General features: G+C 38.4%; 1 protein-coding gene across 3 annotated transcripts in view; it reads right to left on the reverse strand.

Annotated features, from left to right (window-relative positions):
- Positions 1-19942, reverse strand: part of FAM120A (family with sequence similarity 120 member A) — a 57942-nt gene that overhangs the window by 17117 nt on the left and 20883 nt on the right. For 2 of the 3 annotated variants that reach the window (XM_072876028.1, XM_072876026.1), the window contains exons 4-11: positions 19333-19461; positions 18755-18851; positions 17552-17652; positions 16983-17266; positions 15477-15564; positions 11947-12171; positions 9240-9414; positions 1083-1332 (exon numbers count right to left, since the gene is read on the reverse strand). In XM_072876028.1, the coding sequence (XP_072732129.1) occupies positions 1083-1332; positions 9240-9414; positions 11947-12171; positions 15477-15564; positions 16983-17266; positions 17552-17652; positions 18755-18851; positions 19333-19461 (1349 nt within the window). The remainder of the gene's footprint in view (positions 1-1082; positions 1333-9239; positions 9415-11946; positions 12172-15476; positions 15565-16982; positions 17267-17551; positions 17653-18754; positions 18852-19332; positions 19462-19942) is intronic. The other variant, XM_072876027.1, reaches the window with a different exon arrangement.

Here is a 19942-nt window from a genome sequence, read left to right on the forward strand (position 1 = left end):
AAATAGAATTTAAAATGTTAAGTGGATTCTGATACATCAAAAAATATAATAGTATAAAGATTAATGGTCTTTATTAAAAAGGCTAATAGTAAAAGGACTTTGTGAACATGGTTTCCAGATAACACACTACTCAGAAATTATGTAGTTAGTGAATATTATGCTCATCAAATCTTAATGAACAACAATTTAAATATGCCATGTCACAGGAGAGGAACATGCTGTCCAAATGAATGAGGAGGTCTGCTTTAAGACACCATTTGGACTATTTTTTGTATACTTACTATTCTACAAGGAGAAAAACAAAGGAGTTTTAGTGCTCAAAAGGCAATGCAAAGTACAATAGAACTGAAGACAAATTTACATTTATTGCTCTCAAAAACGGCTTAAAATTTTTTGTGTGCAACATGCTAACCTTGGATTCTGCCAGATTTATAAGCTAGTTGTATTGAAATAATCACCCCTTTCCAAAAAGGTAAGCACCTCTCAATTCCTCAGTCATTTTCAATCTGAAAATTAAACAAGTATTTTGGTCCTTGTGACTTTCTCTTTGAAAAGCTGAAGTATAGAATTAATACTTCAACTGTTGGTTATCATCATGTCAACTAGATGAGCAATTCCAACACAGGGAATCTAACACACCATAGGCAGAGTATCATTCACGTGAACTTTGCATCCTGACAAGCTGCTATGCAGCTGTTCTCTAAAGAACTCTCTTTTGCTTTACAACTTCACCAACACAGCCTCTGAGACCCCAAATGTTATTTTTTAGGAAGTTGAAGCCTAGAGTATAGTAAGGGTAAACTAATTCAAATGCTACAGTGGCCTCTTTGCAACACAAGATTTTTTTTTCTCCTCCCTTCAGTCCTCTAGAGACTGAAGAAAGAAACGTCAAATATACAGCATGCTTTTCAAGACTCACAGGAGCAATGTTCTAAAAATGAAACAAACCCCTTCTCCTAGAAACGTTGCAAATACGAATTAACACTTTCTATATTCACAGTTTAATACAAAGTTAAATATGTCAGAAAGATTACATGGTAAAACCTTTCCTTCATTCTGTTTTACCTTAAGGTAACACTGACCTTAGTACACAACAGAGCACCATAAGATGAGTGGGCACGTTAGTTGGATTGAGCATTGCTGGTGTATCTGATCTCATACAGGCCAAAAATGCCCTCATTCTTCGGTTCTTGTCTTCTACTGCTTTTCCCAGCCACAGCTTCTTCAGATTAGGACAGGTCCATTCCCTGAATGCAAGTGCTTCCACCAGCTCAGGGGTTTGAGGAGATTTTCCTTTGTAAGCAGCCCATTCTTTAATTATCACCGGTGAAACTACAAAATGGCAACAATTGAAAGAAAAAATTCAGAGTTAAAAAGCAGCGTATGTTTAAAACTTTGTATGCAAGAGATTTTGATACAAAAAGCATCACTTTGAGATCGCGATAGATACTGACGTTCTGGATTACATTGCCAAATTGGTAAATCAAACTCTGATTGTAAATCAAACATCTTTCAATTGTGATCACTTATGAAGTGCATGCAACCAAGTGTACGCTAGGAATGTTACATTAATATTTTCAAATTAATATACAACATAAAGGAACTACATATATTTTTCTAAAACAAACAGCATAATTTGAAAATGCAATTTCCCCCTAAAATACCTGTGTCATTCATTAAAACCTACAGTGATAAATAAAAATAGTACATAAATACAAATATATTCCATATGTGGTCTTTTAAGAACAATATGATCCTAGTGATTTTATTCAAATCAGATTTAAAACGTATGTTATACTTGTTCCTAGTTGTTCAACTACTGCAATGGAATGAGATCTCAAATATGGGTGGGCTTGGGGTTGGTTTTTTTTTTTGCCTAAAAATTCTACAAAACATTACTTTACATAAGCCTTTCAATTTACTGCACAGAGGTTAGTATTTGTGTGTCTGCTAAGCTCCCTTGTATCCACATCAAAACAAAGACTGTTCAACTCTACATTGCTGCTAAATCATCTCCCTTTTTCATGTCTGAAGGCAACCAAAACAGAAGACAACTTTTTTTAAAAAAAAAAAAAAGTCAAGACTGAGCAATGATACCTTTGGCCTTGGAATGACCCCAAGTTTGACACAGCTCAAAATTTGTTTGCACCCTTCTTAACTCAGAGCCCAGTTATGCAGTGTGGAAAGATTCAAGGAACTTGTTAGTGAAGCTTCAGGTTACAGCCCAGAGAGATTCACCGCAGGAGCACAGACCCGCTCTTTCTGCTAGCAATCTTTCTGTTACAGATCCAGAAGAGAGTACTGCTGGTGCCAGGATAGCCCTTACAGCCACAAAGTCTCTGTCAGCAATCAGACGTCAGCCTTACGAGTAATTTTATATTTAGGGTAGGCAAACCATGGCAGAGGTGATGACTGGGATTAAAAAAAGCAGCTCCAGAACATCCCAAAGGACTCCCATGCTTTTCTGGAATCAAACTACTCTAGCATTATAGCTACATTTCACAGAGCTCACGGTAAGTTTTACAAAGGTAACATGCAGCAATGAAAAAAAGTATTCTGATATATTTAGTTGGTAGCCTCACTACAAAATCATGTTCTATTTTGGTTGCTACCAGTTTTTATATGCCACCAAGCCATACAAGATGGGCTTTAACAGCCAGCAGAGCTACTCTGTTATTTCTGCACAGCTTATCACACCGGTTTTCACTCCTTGTTTAGGCGTGGGACAGTAAACATGAACAAATAAAAGGATGTCTTTTACATAGGCTTTCAAAGACTTGTTTAATTGCTTTAGGTCTCAGAAGCAGGAGAGACTCTCAGACCAAAAGTTCTTAGTTTTGAGGCTACTATGCAGAATCAACCCCAAACTGTTGACAATTGACATAAAATAGTAGTTTGTGTTTTGGAGTTCTTTTTTTCTTTCCTTCCACCTCCTTTTGACAATGGAGGCGATATTCCTAGCTACACTCAAGTTTCTGGGTTTGGATGCCCCTCCAGAGGCAAGCAGATGCAAACTCCTTATTCACGTCACATTTAAGCACCCTCAGACAACCACTTCCTCAGCTTCTACAACTCTGGTAACAGCAGACAACAGCAAGGAAACAGAGCTGTACAGAACACAAATGTTTGACTATTGTTTCCTTCACATATTTCACCTCAAGCTTAAAAAAAGGGAAAGAATATTTTACGTCTACGTTTTCTACCTGCGATCCTATGTTTCAACGTTCAAATTTGGTTCAAAGCTTTTAATCTGGGGATGACAACTTCCACGACCCTATGAGATTAAGGCCACAGGAAGAGTACCTCAGTTTGCTTTCAAAACATACCGTCTTCAGTAACATGCTACCTGTAGAGGTCACACTGGAGATCCACCCTGGCTTCAAAGTTTTGCAAAGTAATGGTTATTATGGGAAAGGTAACCGTGCTTCTTGCGGAACGGTTTAATATGAAGGTCACTCTAGCGGATGGGCAAACAGTATCCTCTCTAAATGACGGGGACGAGGGGTGATAGCAGTAGGTGACTCTCTTCTGAGAGGTACGGAGGCGCACGTTTGCCGACCTGACGCACTCTCTAGAGAGGTGTGCTGCTTACCAGGGGCTCGTATCAGGGACGTCACCCAGAGACTACCAAGCCTTGTGCAGTCCACTGACTATTATCCGCTGCTGTTTCACGTGGGCATCAGTGATACAGCCAGGAGCAGTCGGAGAACTATTACAGAGCCCTGGGAGCAGCAGTAAGGGACTCTGGAGGGCAGGTAGTTTTTTCAGCAATCCTCCCAGTCAAAGGGAAGGGGTTTGAAAGGGCTAGTCGAATCTGGCAAATCAACAAATGGTTACAGGACTGGTGCCACAGCCAGGGGTTCGGCTACTTAGACCAGGGGACTCACTTTGAGAAACCTAATCTACTAGGGACTGATGGGGTCCATCAGTCAGAGAAGGGGAAGAGCATCTTTGGTCATAGGTTTGCCAAGCTGGTGAAGAGGGCTTTAAACTAAAGCTGCCGGGGGAGGGGAACCTCAATCCATCCCACTCCTAGCAGTTTGATGCCAGTGCTAGCAAGAGATGCCCAGAGCCTGGAGACACATCACAGGTCAACAGGAGAGCACCTGAAAAGCAGCACAAAGGAATTCCAGCCACTGCAGCCAGTAAGTCAGCTTCATCGGGGGCCCAACTTAAATGCCTCTATGCAAACGCACGTAGCATGGGGAATAAACACAAGGCGTTAGAGACCATCGAGGAACCTGAAGGTGCATGAGTTCGTGGAACCTGATGAGATGCATCTGTGGGTCCCGAGGGAACTGGTGGATGAAGTTGCTAACCCATCCATCTATCCATAACTATCCATCATATTTGAGAAGTCGTGGCAGTCCAGTCAAGTTCCCACTACCTGGAAAAGGGGAAACATAACCCCCATTTTTAAAAAGGGAAAAAAGAAAGACCCCAGGGAACTACAGGCCAATCGGTCTCACCTCTGTGCGTGGCAAGATCATGGAGCAGATCCTCCTGGAAACTATGCCAAGAGACATGGAAAATAAGGAGGTGACTGGTGATAGCCAACATGGCTTCACTAAGGGCAAATCATGCCTGACAAATTTGGTGGCCTTCTACAACAGGGTTACAGCGTTGGTGGATAAGGGAAGAGCAACTGACATAATCTACCTGGACTTGTGCAAAGCATTTGACACTGTCCTGCACAACATCCTTGTCTCTAAATCGGAGAGACATGGATTTGACAGATGGACAGTGGATAAGGAATTGGCTGGATGGTCACACTCAAAGAGTTGCAAGTCAACGGCTCGATGTCCAAGTGGAGACCAGTGAGGAGTGGTGTTCCTCAGGGGTTGGTATTGGGACTGATGCTGTTTAACATCTTTGTCAGTGACATGGACAGTGGGATCAAGTGCACCCTCAGCAAGTTTGTTGATGACACCAAGCTGTGTGGTGTGGTCAACATGCTGGAGGGAAGGGATGCCATCCAGAGGGATCTTGACAGGCTTGAGAGGTGGGCCTGTGCGAACCTCATGAAGTTCAACAAGGCCAAGTGCAAGGTCCTGCACATGGGTTGAGGCAATCCCAAGCACAAATACAGGCTGGGCAGAGAATGGACTGGTAACAGTCCTGAGAAGAAGGACTTGGGGGTGTTGATTGATGAGAAGCTCAACGTGACCCTGCAACGTCCACTTGCAGCCCAGAAAGCCAAATGTACCCTGGGCTGCATCAAAAGAAGCGTGGTCAGCAGGTCAACGGAGGGGATTCTCCCCCTCTACTCCACTCTTGTGAGACCCCAGCTGGAGTACTGCATTCAGCTCTGAGGCCCCCAACATAAGAAGGACATGGACCTGTTGGAGTGAGTCCAGAGGAGGGCAACAAAGATGATCAGAGGGCTGGAGCACCTCTCCTATGAAGAAAGGCTGAGAGAGTTGGGGTTGTTCAGCCTGGAGAAGAGAGGGCTCCGGGGAGACCTTATAGCAGCCTTGCAGTACCTGAAGGGGGCCTACAAGAAAGCTGGAGAGGAACTTTTTACAAAGGCATGTAGTGACAGGGCAAGGGGTGATAGCTTTAAACTGAAAGAGGGTAGATTTAGATTAGATATAAGAAAGAAATTATTCACTATGATGGTGCTGAGGCACTGGAACAGGTTTCCCAGAGAAGCTATGGATGCCCCATCCCTGGAAGTGTTCAAGGCCAGGTTGGATGGGGCTTTGAGCAACCTGGTCTACTGAAAGGTGTCCCTGCCCATGGGGGTTGGACGTAGATGATCTTTAAGGTCCCTTCCAACCCAAGCCCTTCTATGATTCTATGAATTACAGCTGTATCAGTTGACAAGTAACTGCAGCACTGTTCACCCAAATTTAGCATTTAACATAACAGATGAATCTAGGACTTGTCCATATCCACTTACTTCTCCAGGGCATTTCTTACACCTTTGCCAACTCTGTACTGGGACTGCTGACAAAAACATTGTCTTCCTCAGCTGCTGAGGATCTCTGTCCTCGGAGGAAGATTTTGTGTTTTCCTCCCAGGACTTCCACTTGAAGATAAGCAATGTCTACCCTGAAGACTACATTAGCTACAACGAACGCTCAGGATCAGAGTGTGTTCAGCCACAACATCACAGTGCTAGTTATACTGTTTTTCATACTAAACTCTCTCCTGCTGCTGATCAGCAGATTTGAATACTCAAACCAGCCTAAGCAACTGCACAATATATTGACATCTGCTTTGAACATTACCCTCACAACACTTTAAGGTCAATCCAAGTAAAAACGGTCAGGAATCTGCATTAGGATAACCTGCTTGATAAACATGTGAATGCTGTCACAGGCTCTAAAGGCATTAGCAACAGCATCCTGCATGCTCAAGCTGTCTGTTAGAGCCCTTGTTGCTAACTACAGATCAGGTGGTTTTGCTATTCTCTCTGCATTTTTTTCCACGAACTGAACGTGAGGTGTGAGGTACCTACTACCACTGGAAGATGAGCTAGCTAATGCAGATTAATCAAGCCTCATTTTTAACCTTATAATCTTTACTGACAGCACAGCTTGAGCTAAGCGTGCTTGATTTTGCAGAAGGGCTACTGCCCAAGAAACAGGTTTCCTTTTGGCAGAAATGGCATCAGCTGAATACATCCCTGATGGAGAACAGTATATCACAAGGTGGCTAGGCTTAAAGTAACAAACCTTTGAATCCAACCAGGAGTTATGACACCTTGTACTGGTGTGCATTTTTCATCTACACATATGTATTTACCAGAACATGGGAAATAATCCGTTTCAGAGCTTGAAAAGAAGAGCAAGCCTGACACTCAGTTTCCATCTCCTCAGAAGGAAGGGCAGCGCAGCCAATGCTGTGCCCTTGGCAGTAAAAGCACAATCAAGAACTTTGTGATTCAGCTTTTCGTATCCTCTGGGAGCAGACATGAGGACATGTACAGCAAAGGCATTACTTAGCAGACAATTATCACTGAAGAACCTCACTGACTACCTCTTCCAACAGACCTGTTGTTTTTTATTGGCTTTTCAACTACATAAAAATAATAATGATTTAAAAGACAGGCAGTCATCCATTTTATGAAAGATCCATTATCTTGCTGTCTATATATTTAGTAGTAATACTGACGTGTCAGTTTATTACATATTTTTCATAGCCTCCTATAACCCTCGCATGCAATACACTTGCAAATTATTCACACGCAATTATTACGTTGCCAGCATTATGGTTTGTACAACAAAGATGACAGGATTTTAGATTTTAATATATTCATTAACTCTCTACATAAACCTTAAGGACAATATACATTTCTTTAGAAATTAATTCCTTCATTTTCTTAATGTCTCTTAATTCTTAAATTTTCTCTTAATTGTCTTAATTACTGTGTTTTGTAACTTACTCATTTTTGAGAGCAGCAAAAAAATTAAGACACTGGAGAATCAGCATCACTAGTTCATTATAGCCTGGGTACTCAGAAAAGTTAGCAAGGGCTAACGAGTGTGACTAATCGATCTGAGAAATCTGCTCTTGCCGCTTAAGACACTGTTGTCTCTTTCCATCTTAAACAGCCTGCCCAATTCTTGCTACTTCGTAAGAGAGATGACCAAAATAAATGTGTTCCTGGAACATAGTCCTCTCAAACCACGTGCTTGCATCTTAGCTCAAATCCATCTTTACTAACATTGTTAGCTTTGCAGCGAAGCAACTAACTTTTGGGCAGACATCTGAATTTAAAAAAAAAAATTTTTTTTAAAGAACACAGTCAGTCCTAAGATAGAAGTAGGTCAATAGCTGAATGTGTCCTGCAGCAAGATTTGCTGGAGCTCCTGTAACTAAACCAAGTCAGCAGTAGCATTCTTAGCCTCCATTGAGAATAAACCTCAGAAAAGCAGTATAAATGAAGAGAAAACAGAGATTATATAGGTATCCCCAGTAGCCTAGAGAGAACATTCTAGGTTTACAAGATAAAAACATTCTGAAAACTGAAGCAGACCTTCAGCACTCAGCTACTTCACTACTACAAACGTTGTAGTACACTTTTAAGGACAGAAGTCTAATGAGGATAAATGAATACTGCAAATAATTTCACTGTTTTAATCCTGAAATAACCTTGTAACCTGAAGTACTACTATGTTGTGTGAGTTTAAAGAATTAAGAAGTTTGTGACAATATGTGTGCTGAGACATTATTCAGGCAGGGTAAATATTAATTCTCACAAAATAACTGGCTAAGATAAACAGTTTTTCAAACATTGTTGGAAGATTATCATCTTCACTATGAATGTACAAAAACATTTAACAATTGGAAAGAGAAAAGGGAATAAAGTTTACAACTGATTCTTATTTTTATCCTTTTACACATGAAGACTGTGAATGATGCTTTCAAATATCTGATTCTTAAATTTAGTCTAGTGACAGCAGACTCCTATATATAAATACTTCCGCTGCTGCTGCCATCCACTTAATGCTTTACCATTCCTTTAACCTTTATAAGACGCTACTGTAAAGTTCAGTCATTTCCTTGTATGCATTTCATTATAAGAAAAACACCAGAGGTTGAATTTTCTGGAATGACACCAATTCCTGGAAGCAGAAGACTTAAAAAGACAACTTCCAGATTAATATGAAGATTAACATTCATCCCTCTGAATTAGCAAAAGGATCTTTTTGACGAGTCTGTTTGCAAAAGTTTAATCTGTCTTTACCCAGGTCCACCTTTACTTTCATTACACCTGACTTCTGCAGATTTTAAACCAAGTTTTTATATGTCAGTACCTGAAAGATACTGGAGACCTGCAAATTTCACTGAAGTACATTTAATTACACATTTGCAAAGACAGGGTAAGTTAGCATACGCACCTCTCATTTTTTAAAAAAACATGCAAATTTGTATGCATATGCACAGAAGTTTCCTATAATCAAGTCCTGCCATATACTTAAAAAATTACATCACAAACTGACATTACTTGCCACAAGCCCGATAGCAGCTTGAGCATACATTTTAAAGAACAAACCCAGAGCTTGCTTCAATATGGTAAATTTCTAGTTCTTAAACTAGTACAGGAAATAAGATTTCAATTTAATAACATCTTTTTCTATTATCCATGTGATCAAATAAGCCATAAATTCCTCCAGCATTAGCTACACTGATGAAATCTCAGCAACTGTTCTCATTCAAATCACGGTACAAATGGATATGAAAACATAGCAAAGGGAAGAGAAATAAAGAATGGATTCTACAGTACATACATTCTGGTGGAAGTCTGTTCTTTCTAAAAGCAAGTCTTTCAGTTTTCTTTCTGCTTTCTGCCAAACTAAACAGGACTCCGTAAACATACTGACGAACTGGCCTATAAAGGAGAGCAGCAGGAGGCAGATCTTTGTTGGCTTCATCTTCTATAGAAACGGCAATTTTGATTTCACCCTTTTGCATGAAAGAAAGCAGAAAAATATGACATGTTATAGTGAACAGAAAGTATTTACATATGCATGGTAACTCAACCCAGCTCTAATATAAATCTCATCTAGTCAAGAAAAATGTGATTCAGCAGTAATGTGGATCTTACGTATGTGAAGGTAACAGCAGAGGAGGATTAGCCTACAATCTACTTGCTTTCCTCCAATGTCTCCAGGCTCTGATTATCCCTGTTGCTCTCCTCTTTCTCTTCTCCATCACACACCTTTTTTTTTTTTTTTTTGTCTGGACTATCTGCAGGTGAGGATTACCTACATATTGATCTTCAAATATGGATATTTTGAGGAGTGAGAGTACACATGAAAATACAGTAATGTGCTTATAGATAGTCAAAGCACATTTGAAGCTGATCTAGATTTCAGACAGGTATTTTAAAAAATATTCATGCTGTTTAAAAATACCAGTCTGACTTCTTGGTGCAAGAATTTGAAACAGTATTGGGGACTCACTGTAAAAAAAATTATGAGAAGACCTGGTCAAAAAATTGTAACTGGGAATTACATAAGTAAGGTTGTTTTCAAATGTATATAAATAAAGCTAAATAAAGCTTTAACATTTTATACTTTTTCAGAAAAAAGCACCAAAGAACCTTCCAACATTCTCTCTCAAAACAACAGTAACATTCTGTGTTTTCTGTTGTCTGCACATCCAACCACGTTAAGATTTTCTTGGAAAACTACTGACTTCACTGCATTGCTCCAAAGTAGCAGCCTTTATTTTCAACATTGACAAGCAAGCACTCCGTTTTGTTCCTTTCAATTAAAAACATTTAAACTGTCCCAGTAGTGAATACTGTAGGTGACATCTTGGAGTGATTACATTAGGATATTGTCAGGTTTAACTCAGACAATGCTACTTTAGGTATAAGGTATGTCTGAAAGGTGTCTATACGCAACAGCAACATAACCTGGAACACCCCTACGTGCCAATTCCTAAAGAATCCCATAATTATACAGGATATCTACTTTAGGTCCCCTGTGCATACTTGTTCAAAAGCATTTCAGACAGTGGGGAAAGAAAACCAGTCTTAAGTAGTACTGATTTATTTTTGATGCAGCCATCTCTAGTTTGACTTTTTTTCCTCTGTTGGGAGTGGATTTCTCAAATGCAGGCATTTAATTCGTTTCTTCCCATTGTGAGATATGATATTAAATATCAAGTAGAATTTAAACATACTGAGAATATTTGGCTATGCAAAGTATGAAAAAGAACTGGCATCAATGGTCTTCATACGCTTTTTGATTCTTCCCCACTTTCCTTGGATAAAGAAGGGAAGTGCAAGAACATAACAGCAATACAAGCTATGGTACCAAACAAACACGGGAAATAGGAAATCCAAAGCTCAACCTTGATGCAGAAACTTCTCTTTTTATGGATTTCAGATCCCTGCCTACTGTCTTTATTGTTCTGAAGCGGAGTTTTACAATGAGTACAAGTTAACAGGAATGTGGACAGTGCCATTTTGCTAGATGCTGTAGAAATACGTACACTGAATGGGCTTGATGTACGAGAAGCATTACTAAGTGTTTTGAACACTAAACGGGAAGACTACTAAAGTTGTCTCGTTCTGGGACTCATCTGTTTGCACTTAGAAGGAACAATGAACTTATGTCTTTTGAGACTAGGTTAAGTAAAATACAGAGTTGTGCAGGAACACCACTGCTCTGGCTCCTTCCCAGTTCAACGCAAAGCAGACTTCTGCAGCTTCCAGACACATTGAAGCAGACAGACTGCCTATTTCTGATAGAAGCTCTCCCATTGCTTTTCAAGGTGTCCTCATGTGGCCGTTCACGTAGATTTTTTTTACTGCTCACACTGAGCAGACAGTGTCCTAGGCTGTGTGAAAATGCTTGCAGCTTACCTGGGATTTGAAGGCTAGCACATTAAATAGCCAAACCAAAAAAAAAAAAGCCATAAAAAATGTTCTGCCAAACTAAAATGAACAAAAATTCAGAACATCATCGAGTTCATCTATAATTACATTTCAGGATTATACAAAAGGGATTTCTACCAGGGATGGGAGGGATCAAACTGGGAGGGAAAACAATATAAGTATTTTTGAACACTGAAAATAGAAAAGACTTGTCACAGACACCAAAGCACATACGCAGGAGGTTTTGGATGGAAATGGACTCTATATAAAAACACACACAGACCTATATAAACACACATACACAAACATATACACACACACATGCGCAGAGATATAAAAATATCATATACATATACTCAGGAAAAATGAATAATTTTGTAAGTAAACACTTCTAATTACAGTCATCTCATATTTATTGGAACAATGTACGAGACCAGATCAGTGATTAGAAAACAGGGGAAAAAAAATTGTTAGAAGCACTAAAAATGGACCGAAACTCAAAGCATTAAAAAGGATGTAAAATTTATGATACTCTTTAGCCAGAAATGTAAGTGCAATTATCTTTACAGAATCATTATTTCACAGTACATAATTTTTAAATGTCATACCTTGGTTAGGACATGAAAGATGTAGGGATACATTAACCCCTTCTTGTGCCTGTGTTCTGCCACTCTTAATACTTCAGGTGCTACAGGAGGTAATGGAGGGGTAGTAATATCCATGTGGTTTCTGGTGGGCATTGACAACAGGCATGGGATTTGTGGATTACTGGTTTGATTCCCTTTGACATCAGCTGCCTGACTTCCTGAAGAAGCACTAGAGGAACCTTCTGCCTATAACAGAACATACAAAATAAAGTGCTTTTGAATGTGTACGGAAACATACCACGAGATCAGCCAAGAGAAACAGCTAACTTCCTTCTTCACCCACAATGAAAATAGGAGATCTTCACATCATGCTGTATCAGTATGTAGAATACATTATCCAAAGCTGGCTAACAGATTTTCAGAAAATGTAAACTTTCAGCCATTGTTTGCTAGCAGAAGCAAATTACTGAAAAAATAGATATTATGGTAAAGCTTTAACTTATTAACAGTAAGAGTAATTATTATTTTCTTTAATTTTTCATTGCACAATACAGAAGGGGGACTGATGACCTCTTAATGAAATGTGAATGACCTCTTAACTAAGTATTTCCAAGATACTACCAACTAAATGCATTAACTGATAGTCACAAAGTCTGTAACTTATCTAGATTTCCATTAACACATCCCTCCACAGTTTGCATTTCTAAATGAAACAGAAGAAACTACATTGTTCAATTTGAAGATATTTAAAATATAGTGTCTGAACACAAAAGTCTTGTAAGCGTTTTGGTTTTTTTAACATAAAATTATTTTCTCTGAGAAGATTGTAAAAGAAAATGGCAACATTTTCTGACTGCAAGATTAAAGTGCCATTTTATTCCATTTCTAGAAATGGAGTTCACAAATTCATAGGAAAAATATGATGCATAAAAATATACTGTAAACCTCCCAGTGAATAAGCCTTTTGTAAGCATTTATGTTGTCTCTCAGGTACTACCAAAAAAGTAGAGTTCATTCCTAAAAATCCTTGTCTTCAAAACTGAAAGCTGTTTTTACCTTAAGAGTTCATACTAGTTTTGTGCCTATAAACTACTATAGTAATATTTAAAACTTTTGAGATTGAAATTGAATTCGTTCACTTGATGTTACATCATGCATGAGTATTTTCACAATTTGTGTGGAAAATTTCACATGCTTCGTAAGACTTTAAAAGCAAAGCTGAAGCAGAAATGGCCAAAGCCATGAAATCCCACAGAACAAGTAACATAAAAAAAAGGCCCAAAGAAGCTCAGCTTATTCACTTCAGGCTCTTACGAAAAATACAAACCTGCATGTAAAAACCAGAAAAACCCCACACAACCTCCAAAAACCTTCCATAGGAAGGTGTGTATTAGCAAAAACATGCTCTAGCAAAATATCGAAGGGGCAACATCATTTTCAGATTACATTTTAAGCACACCATCAAAGAGGACGTTACTGAAACATCATATTTTAGTTGGTAATCCAGACTTCATTTTATTTATAAAAATGAAAATACACAGAAGAAATGGTTGAAACCTGTAAACCAGAACACTTCAAACACAATATACCGATACAAAATGTTTTTATAAGCACGTGAGCTATCACAGCTCTATTAAATCCATGTTGTATTATAAGGATTTTTGCCCCTGTCTTCTACTTCCCCAACAACTAAAAGTCAGCAGACCACAACGAGAAGTTTACAGAACTGCCCATTACTAGGGACACAGAGGGAAGACGACAAAAAACCCCGAACAGCAGCAATGCTTTCCCCATTTGCACTTCCTAGGTTCTTCCTGGATCTGCTCCAGTGGTGTTCCCACACTTAAGCTGAGGAACTACCACAGTTAAAAGTGGTTTTTTTTCTTTAGTGATATACATCCACCCAAATGAGATGAGCATACCCTTGTCATGTATAATCACGCAGTGAGACAACTATGAGCACGGAATTTTGACATTTAAGTCAAGTGAAAAGAGTGTCAAAATTGCTGCTACCTGTCTGGTCTATGCTAGATTTTCAGCACTTCAAATTACCTCCGAAATTCACATCGCTCATTCACTTGAAATCTTCAGGAAATATTTCTTTTTTTAATCACTAACATATACCTCTCTAGGAAATGAGTTCATCTACAAAATGTACTCATAATCCTCCCTGCCATGCTCAACAGATCCAACTGTCTTCTCCTGCTGCTGAAGGCCGAAGAAGTGGTTTGATATTAAAAAAAAATAGGCAAGTAAAACTCACAAGCATTTATACATTAAATTGGGTGCATTTGAGTTGGACTGCATGCATACATCTACTGGAAAGTTTAATGGCTGCTTATACAGCTCTAATTCTGTATGTACGGAGACAGGCAGCCAGACATGCCGTGCAGCATGTCCCACCCGTCCATCGCCCAGCTCCAGGGGCGGCACCACCACCACTCTGGCTGCACTTCCCCTCCGCTTCCCTCCTCTGCAGGACATCAGGCTGTGCAGCACACACGCAGAGCTGCAGCTGGGACGCACCAGGCTTCATACATGGCCCACAATACAGAGAAGAAAGGAATGTAATAGGTCAAATTAGCATTTGCATATGGTGACTAATCCGCAGGCAGATACAGTTATTGTACGGGGCGTAGTCTGCAAAAATAATAACCACTGATGGATGAAATCATCAGCTTGATATTTTAAGCACAAAGCCCAAGTTTACTGGAATTTCTATGCCAAAGGTACAGGGAAAATGTTCTGTTCGTCTACAGCGTAACTCATGATTGTTTTCTTTGACACAAAATTAACAGTTGGTGTACAGTTCCATCGCAAAGACGCAGAGATATTAAGTGCAAATGCTTTGAATATTCTTTCTAAACATGGTTCAAACTTGGAATACAAAACACCATACTCTTGATTTGACAATGGTTTTAAATCCTGAAGAAATTTAATAGGATAATGTTAAGTCTTTATCAAGGGCTTAGTTATCCCATCCCTACTTAGTTAAGTAGCAATACATTCTAACTAGTCCCATGGAGCTACTTTAATATGTATTATGTGAAATTCATACTAGGCGGTTATAAAGGACTTTTACACCTCAGCTGAGCTTTAATATGCCTATAATGGTCTGTGGCTAACACCAAAATGTGTGTTAGAGCTGTTCTCACTACACTGTAGGTTATGTGACATGGACCCTGAACCCACGGACACTTACACTGCTATACTCCTCAGTAAAACTCAAAACAATGCACTACTGTAAACACGGGTAGCAATATCCAAGGATGAGGTTGTTAGCTAAGGAGTAAACAAGTTTATTGGTTTCTTTCTATTTTATATCTAGTATTTTCTAACGCATCCTATTTAATTTTCATTTTTATGTATATGTAACAATATTCCTTGGAAAACGTCTTACTGTACTTTAAAGCTGTTGTTTTGTAATTCACAAAAAGCTGTAAAAGTTTACACTAAATCCTACAGATCAATACTGAAAATTCTACTCAGAGTTTGCTGTAAAGCTTTAATACAAAATAACAAATTGTGATGTTTGGAACTTAAGGAATTACCTTTGTTTGGTCTCCCAGCTCCCCACGCGTTTGACTTTCTGACTGGGTTCCTGTTTTTTCCCAGCCTATTTTGTTCCCACTGACATGGCTGAAGGACAACAAAAAGAAAAACATAGTATTAAAGTGCTGTTTAAGATACAACGGGATAAATCCTTGGTGATTGTTACTGGAACTATGGGCCAGAGAGGACTCTGACTGTAAGGGATGCTATGTATTAGAAATGTCAATTTGTAGGAGCCTTGAAGAGACTTTAATACCGACATTTATTCATTTATACCATGTCAACACTTGGATTGTATTTAAAAGCTGTATATTACAATGACTAAATAATGTTCATGCAGGAAAAATTATTGATTGAACTTTAAATATTTGTCACTATGCCAAGTAATTTCCCTCAATTAGAAGACTATTTCTACAAACTGTGACATGACACTGTCTAGATTTCTGTTTCTAAATTTATTCAAAATGTATTGCATAAAATGCATAAGGCAACACTACAAAAAATGCTGAAAAATATTGTTTTTTCTAAAGCAGGTACATTTCCAGTTCTCCACTGCATGGAAGCCATGCAAACTTATTTGATTTACTAAGCAAAACACATGATAATATTTAAAGTTGACAGACCGCATCAAAAAACCCCCAAAGTCCAAGCTGTTATGTATAGCTGTAGACATGTTCAGAATTTAATACCAAGTAGTAATATACTTATGCTATTATACACAACCCCAAACTTTTAGAGGCAATCACAGACCTGCTAAAGCCCCAGGCTTTGATTCTCACACAGTAAGCCACTCCACGTAGCAAGACAAAGGTAAACACAAACTGCCTCTGTTCAAATTTCCTTTTTGTAGGTCAGCAAGCAGTAATTAAATGAAAGTCTGCACAATTTTATTGCCAAGGACAGACATATGATCTAGCGGAAGTCAGAAATACTTCTGCAGTAAACAAGGCACATTAGGAGGAGAGAGCAAAAACAACTTCACTGCTGCTTTGTTCCACACATAGCCGGTCAATGAGGGTTCTTCAGTCACTGTCCTAAATGGTGAATTTCTGACATTCACACCAGGTTTCTTTGCAAAGCCACATTATCCCAAAATTTTAGAAGTGTAAGCACTACGAATTCAGTGAAGTTTCATAGTTTTTAGCTACTGAAATTTTAATGAATTATACTGTGAAGTAGGAATATTTTTTACACAAAGTAAAGAACTCAAAGGCTTTATGACATTTACCAAAACCTCACACTCTCCTCCTTTCAATAAAACATAAGGGCAGAAGTGGAAAAACACCCAGCATTATTTGGTTTTGGATTTCTGCTTGTTAAGGAACAAGGTGACTAGAGTGAACCATGGATATGTTTGCAGTCATAGTGACCTAAAACTGTTTTCTGAAGGTCTATCATATCACTAATATACAGATTTCTTGCTTTCAGGATACTGGTGAACAATTTTAAAAATAAATTTATCTTAACAGAAGCCGAGTAAGAAAACATCCTCATGAAAAACTTACTTCACTGCACCTCCATTGCCTTCATCGTTGTCGGAGGACGAAGATGTAGAAGAGGCAGGAAAATAGGTTGAATCCACATGATTAGAGCTCCCACTCTGAGCTGGATTTATTGGAGAAGATCGTTCATACAATGGTGTATGTTTTCCTTCGTGAGGAATGTTACTGTAGTTGTTCTGCTCAGAAAGACTTTTTCCACCTGTTTCCAAGGTGATGGCTGGCTCAGAGAGACTATATGGGTATGGACCCTGACCTTGGGCCCCACCCTGATTAGACATCTGCTGGGCCTAAAATAAAGTGATCTTTCTTAAGTGAAGGTAACAAAAAGGCTTTTATTTTAAAACAAAATACATTATTTAATCAAGTGGCATTTTCCAAATGTACACATTAAATCTCAGCCATCTTGGACATCCACAAAAATTGTTCTACCAGAGTCTGTACCATCACTATAGTTCCAGACTTAATCAGTGAACGCCCATGCCAAAGAGTTAGATATACCTTTCCCACCTAGAGTTTAATTTGATGAGCACAGCAGGTTTCTCCCAAGGAGAAGGGCAGAGGGCTATACTTACCACAGGTTTTGCTTGTAGTGAGGTCTGTGGAATGTTAAGCATCTGAGAAGGAACATATGGTGGCACTATCCCAGGCATACCAAACTGATTTGGTCTGGCTGCTGTATTGCAAACAGGGAGGAGGGGAAAAAAGAAGGAGGAAAAAAAAAAAAAAAGGGAAAAACCCAAACACTCATTAAAACACTCACTATTTGACACAAATGTTACTCTTTTAATCCTTTTGCTTCTATGGTTTATTTATTCTTATTCTGTTAGCATTACTGTTTTCTAGTATGCCTTTAAGTCAGTTTTATTCATTTTTGCCTTTTAATAAAAATACCTTGTAGCTTGTGAAATCTATTTTACTTGTCTCACCTTCTCTCAGTTCTTTGTATCTCTCATTACTGCACATTTCTATTCTACCTGGGAATCAAAGGAAGCTTAAAAGAAAAAAAGCCCAAGAGATGTCATAATGAAGAAGCCGGCAAAAACAATGTCACACAGACACATAATACAGACACTTTCTATCATTTGAATATTTGACCTACAGTAGCCTTAATGCCCTTTAATGCAGGTCTTTGAATGTAAAGAAAGACACCCCACCCCCAAATAAGGAGAAATAAAAATCTGTATTAGTGTTCCAGTGTGATAACTGAAAATCTTTAGAAGATTTCAGCTCAAATGATGTTTTTGTGTTAAGAATAACGTGTATGTAGTAAATCCTGTGATCGTCCAGTTAATTTGTAAGCTTTGAGAATAATCTGCAATGCCAGAACAATTTGTGGCTGCAATTTAAGCAGGTATGTTATGACATCAAAAAATCAGAGACTATAAAGGGATTTCTAAAACATGTCAGGTAAGACCAGTGAGAAACAGGAAATATGCTTTATGGAAGAGAAATAGAAACTGTCTTCATGATTGGAATCGGTCACCAGATTTCAGTTGTTTACAGCACCATACTCTCAAGTGTCCTAATGCTAGAACTGATGCAGTGAAAGCTAAGAGGAAAATCAGTCCAGGTTGTTCTCCTCTTTTGGGGGAAAGAACACAACCTCTGCACGTATCCTATGAAAACCTTCTTTTGAAACCTCATATTCAAAGATCAATGAAAATTACCAGAGAATATAAACATTTTTGTAAGATCTTGCTAATAATAATATTTCTGATTTAGGGTTATGCCAGGTTTTAGTTAAAGTGAAAAGCCTTATTTCTTTAATTACTTACCTAGGTAATGTGGTGGATGAAATGGCATAGGTTTATTAGTTGCTGAGTAATAAGCAACTGCTCTCTTAAATCGAGTAACTTTGTCATCTGTTCTAGACTAAAATAAAAAAAAGATCTGTCAAGAGCAAATCCAGGCATGTCATCTATAGGTCAGCACTCTGTACTGTAGAGTAGTTAACATATACCATATCACATACAGTATTAACGCCCATGGACCTTTGAGGACTATAGCACTACTCCAGCACAAGAAATATTATGTCAATCCATGTAAGGATAAAGCTTCAAAATACTACCTTTGTGTACCACTGATTCTCAATGACAGCACACAAAGCCAGACTACAAAACCCCTTTGGTTATCAAGAATTTAACTTTAAAGCACTGAAGGTAAATGCAGTACTTTTGCCTTCGGAAAGCATGGAAAGTGAAAACAGGGTACCTAAGACACTGCATATACCAACAGATTCCTATTATCAACTGATGCAAAACACTGTTTCTGTAGAACGCAATTCTTCAACACAAATGTATAGCACAGTAGGTTTTAAAAAAACCCCAAACCAGTATTTTGCTTTATACTTTACCTGTGAATGTTGAAAAACATCTTTTGCTATGGCATCCAAATCAGTGGTGTCCTGAATATTACGGACGTAGTCAGCTACAGCTTTGATCACTACGTCACAAGGTGGTAAAACTAACTGGTGAGCACGTACCTATGCAAACAAACATACATGCCAGTATGAAATAACAGGATAGGCTAAGATACTTCAGTTACACAGCAGAGAATTAAACTGCTTATTTATTGAAAATATATTCAACAACTTCCATGTTGCCAGTATCTAAGTATTTTTGGGCCTTCTACCTTGTTTTTAAGACTTCACCTTAAACAATGGCTCATATGTTTTTCATCTACAGTATATTTATACATATGTGAAATCTCACCTCTGTGTAAATATTTGCTGGTTAAATATCAGCTCCAACAACAAACAAGGTCAACAATGCTAATTATTTCACTGCTTTCTAGTTGGACATTTCCTCTAGTGCAAAATGCTTTATCTAATGTGGATACATCCATTTTATTTATATATATACACATATATATATGTCAGAAAATATTTTATTTTGACACAGTTTATATTCTGAATGTAAAATGCTATCAGAATTATGAAAGAGATCCACTGGGAACAGGAAGAT

This window comes from Ciconia boyciana, chromosome 11, assembly GCF_034638445.1.
Source record: "Ciconia boyciana chromosome 11, ASM3463844v1, whole genome shotgun sequence".
Taxonomy (NCBI): Eukaryota; Metazoa; Chordata; class Aves; order Ciconiiformes; family Ciconiidae; genus Ciconia; species Ciconia boyciana.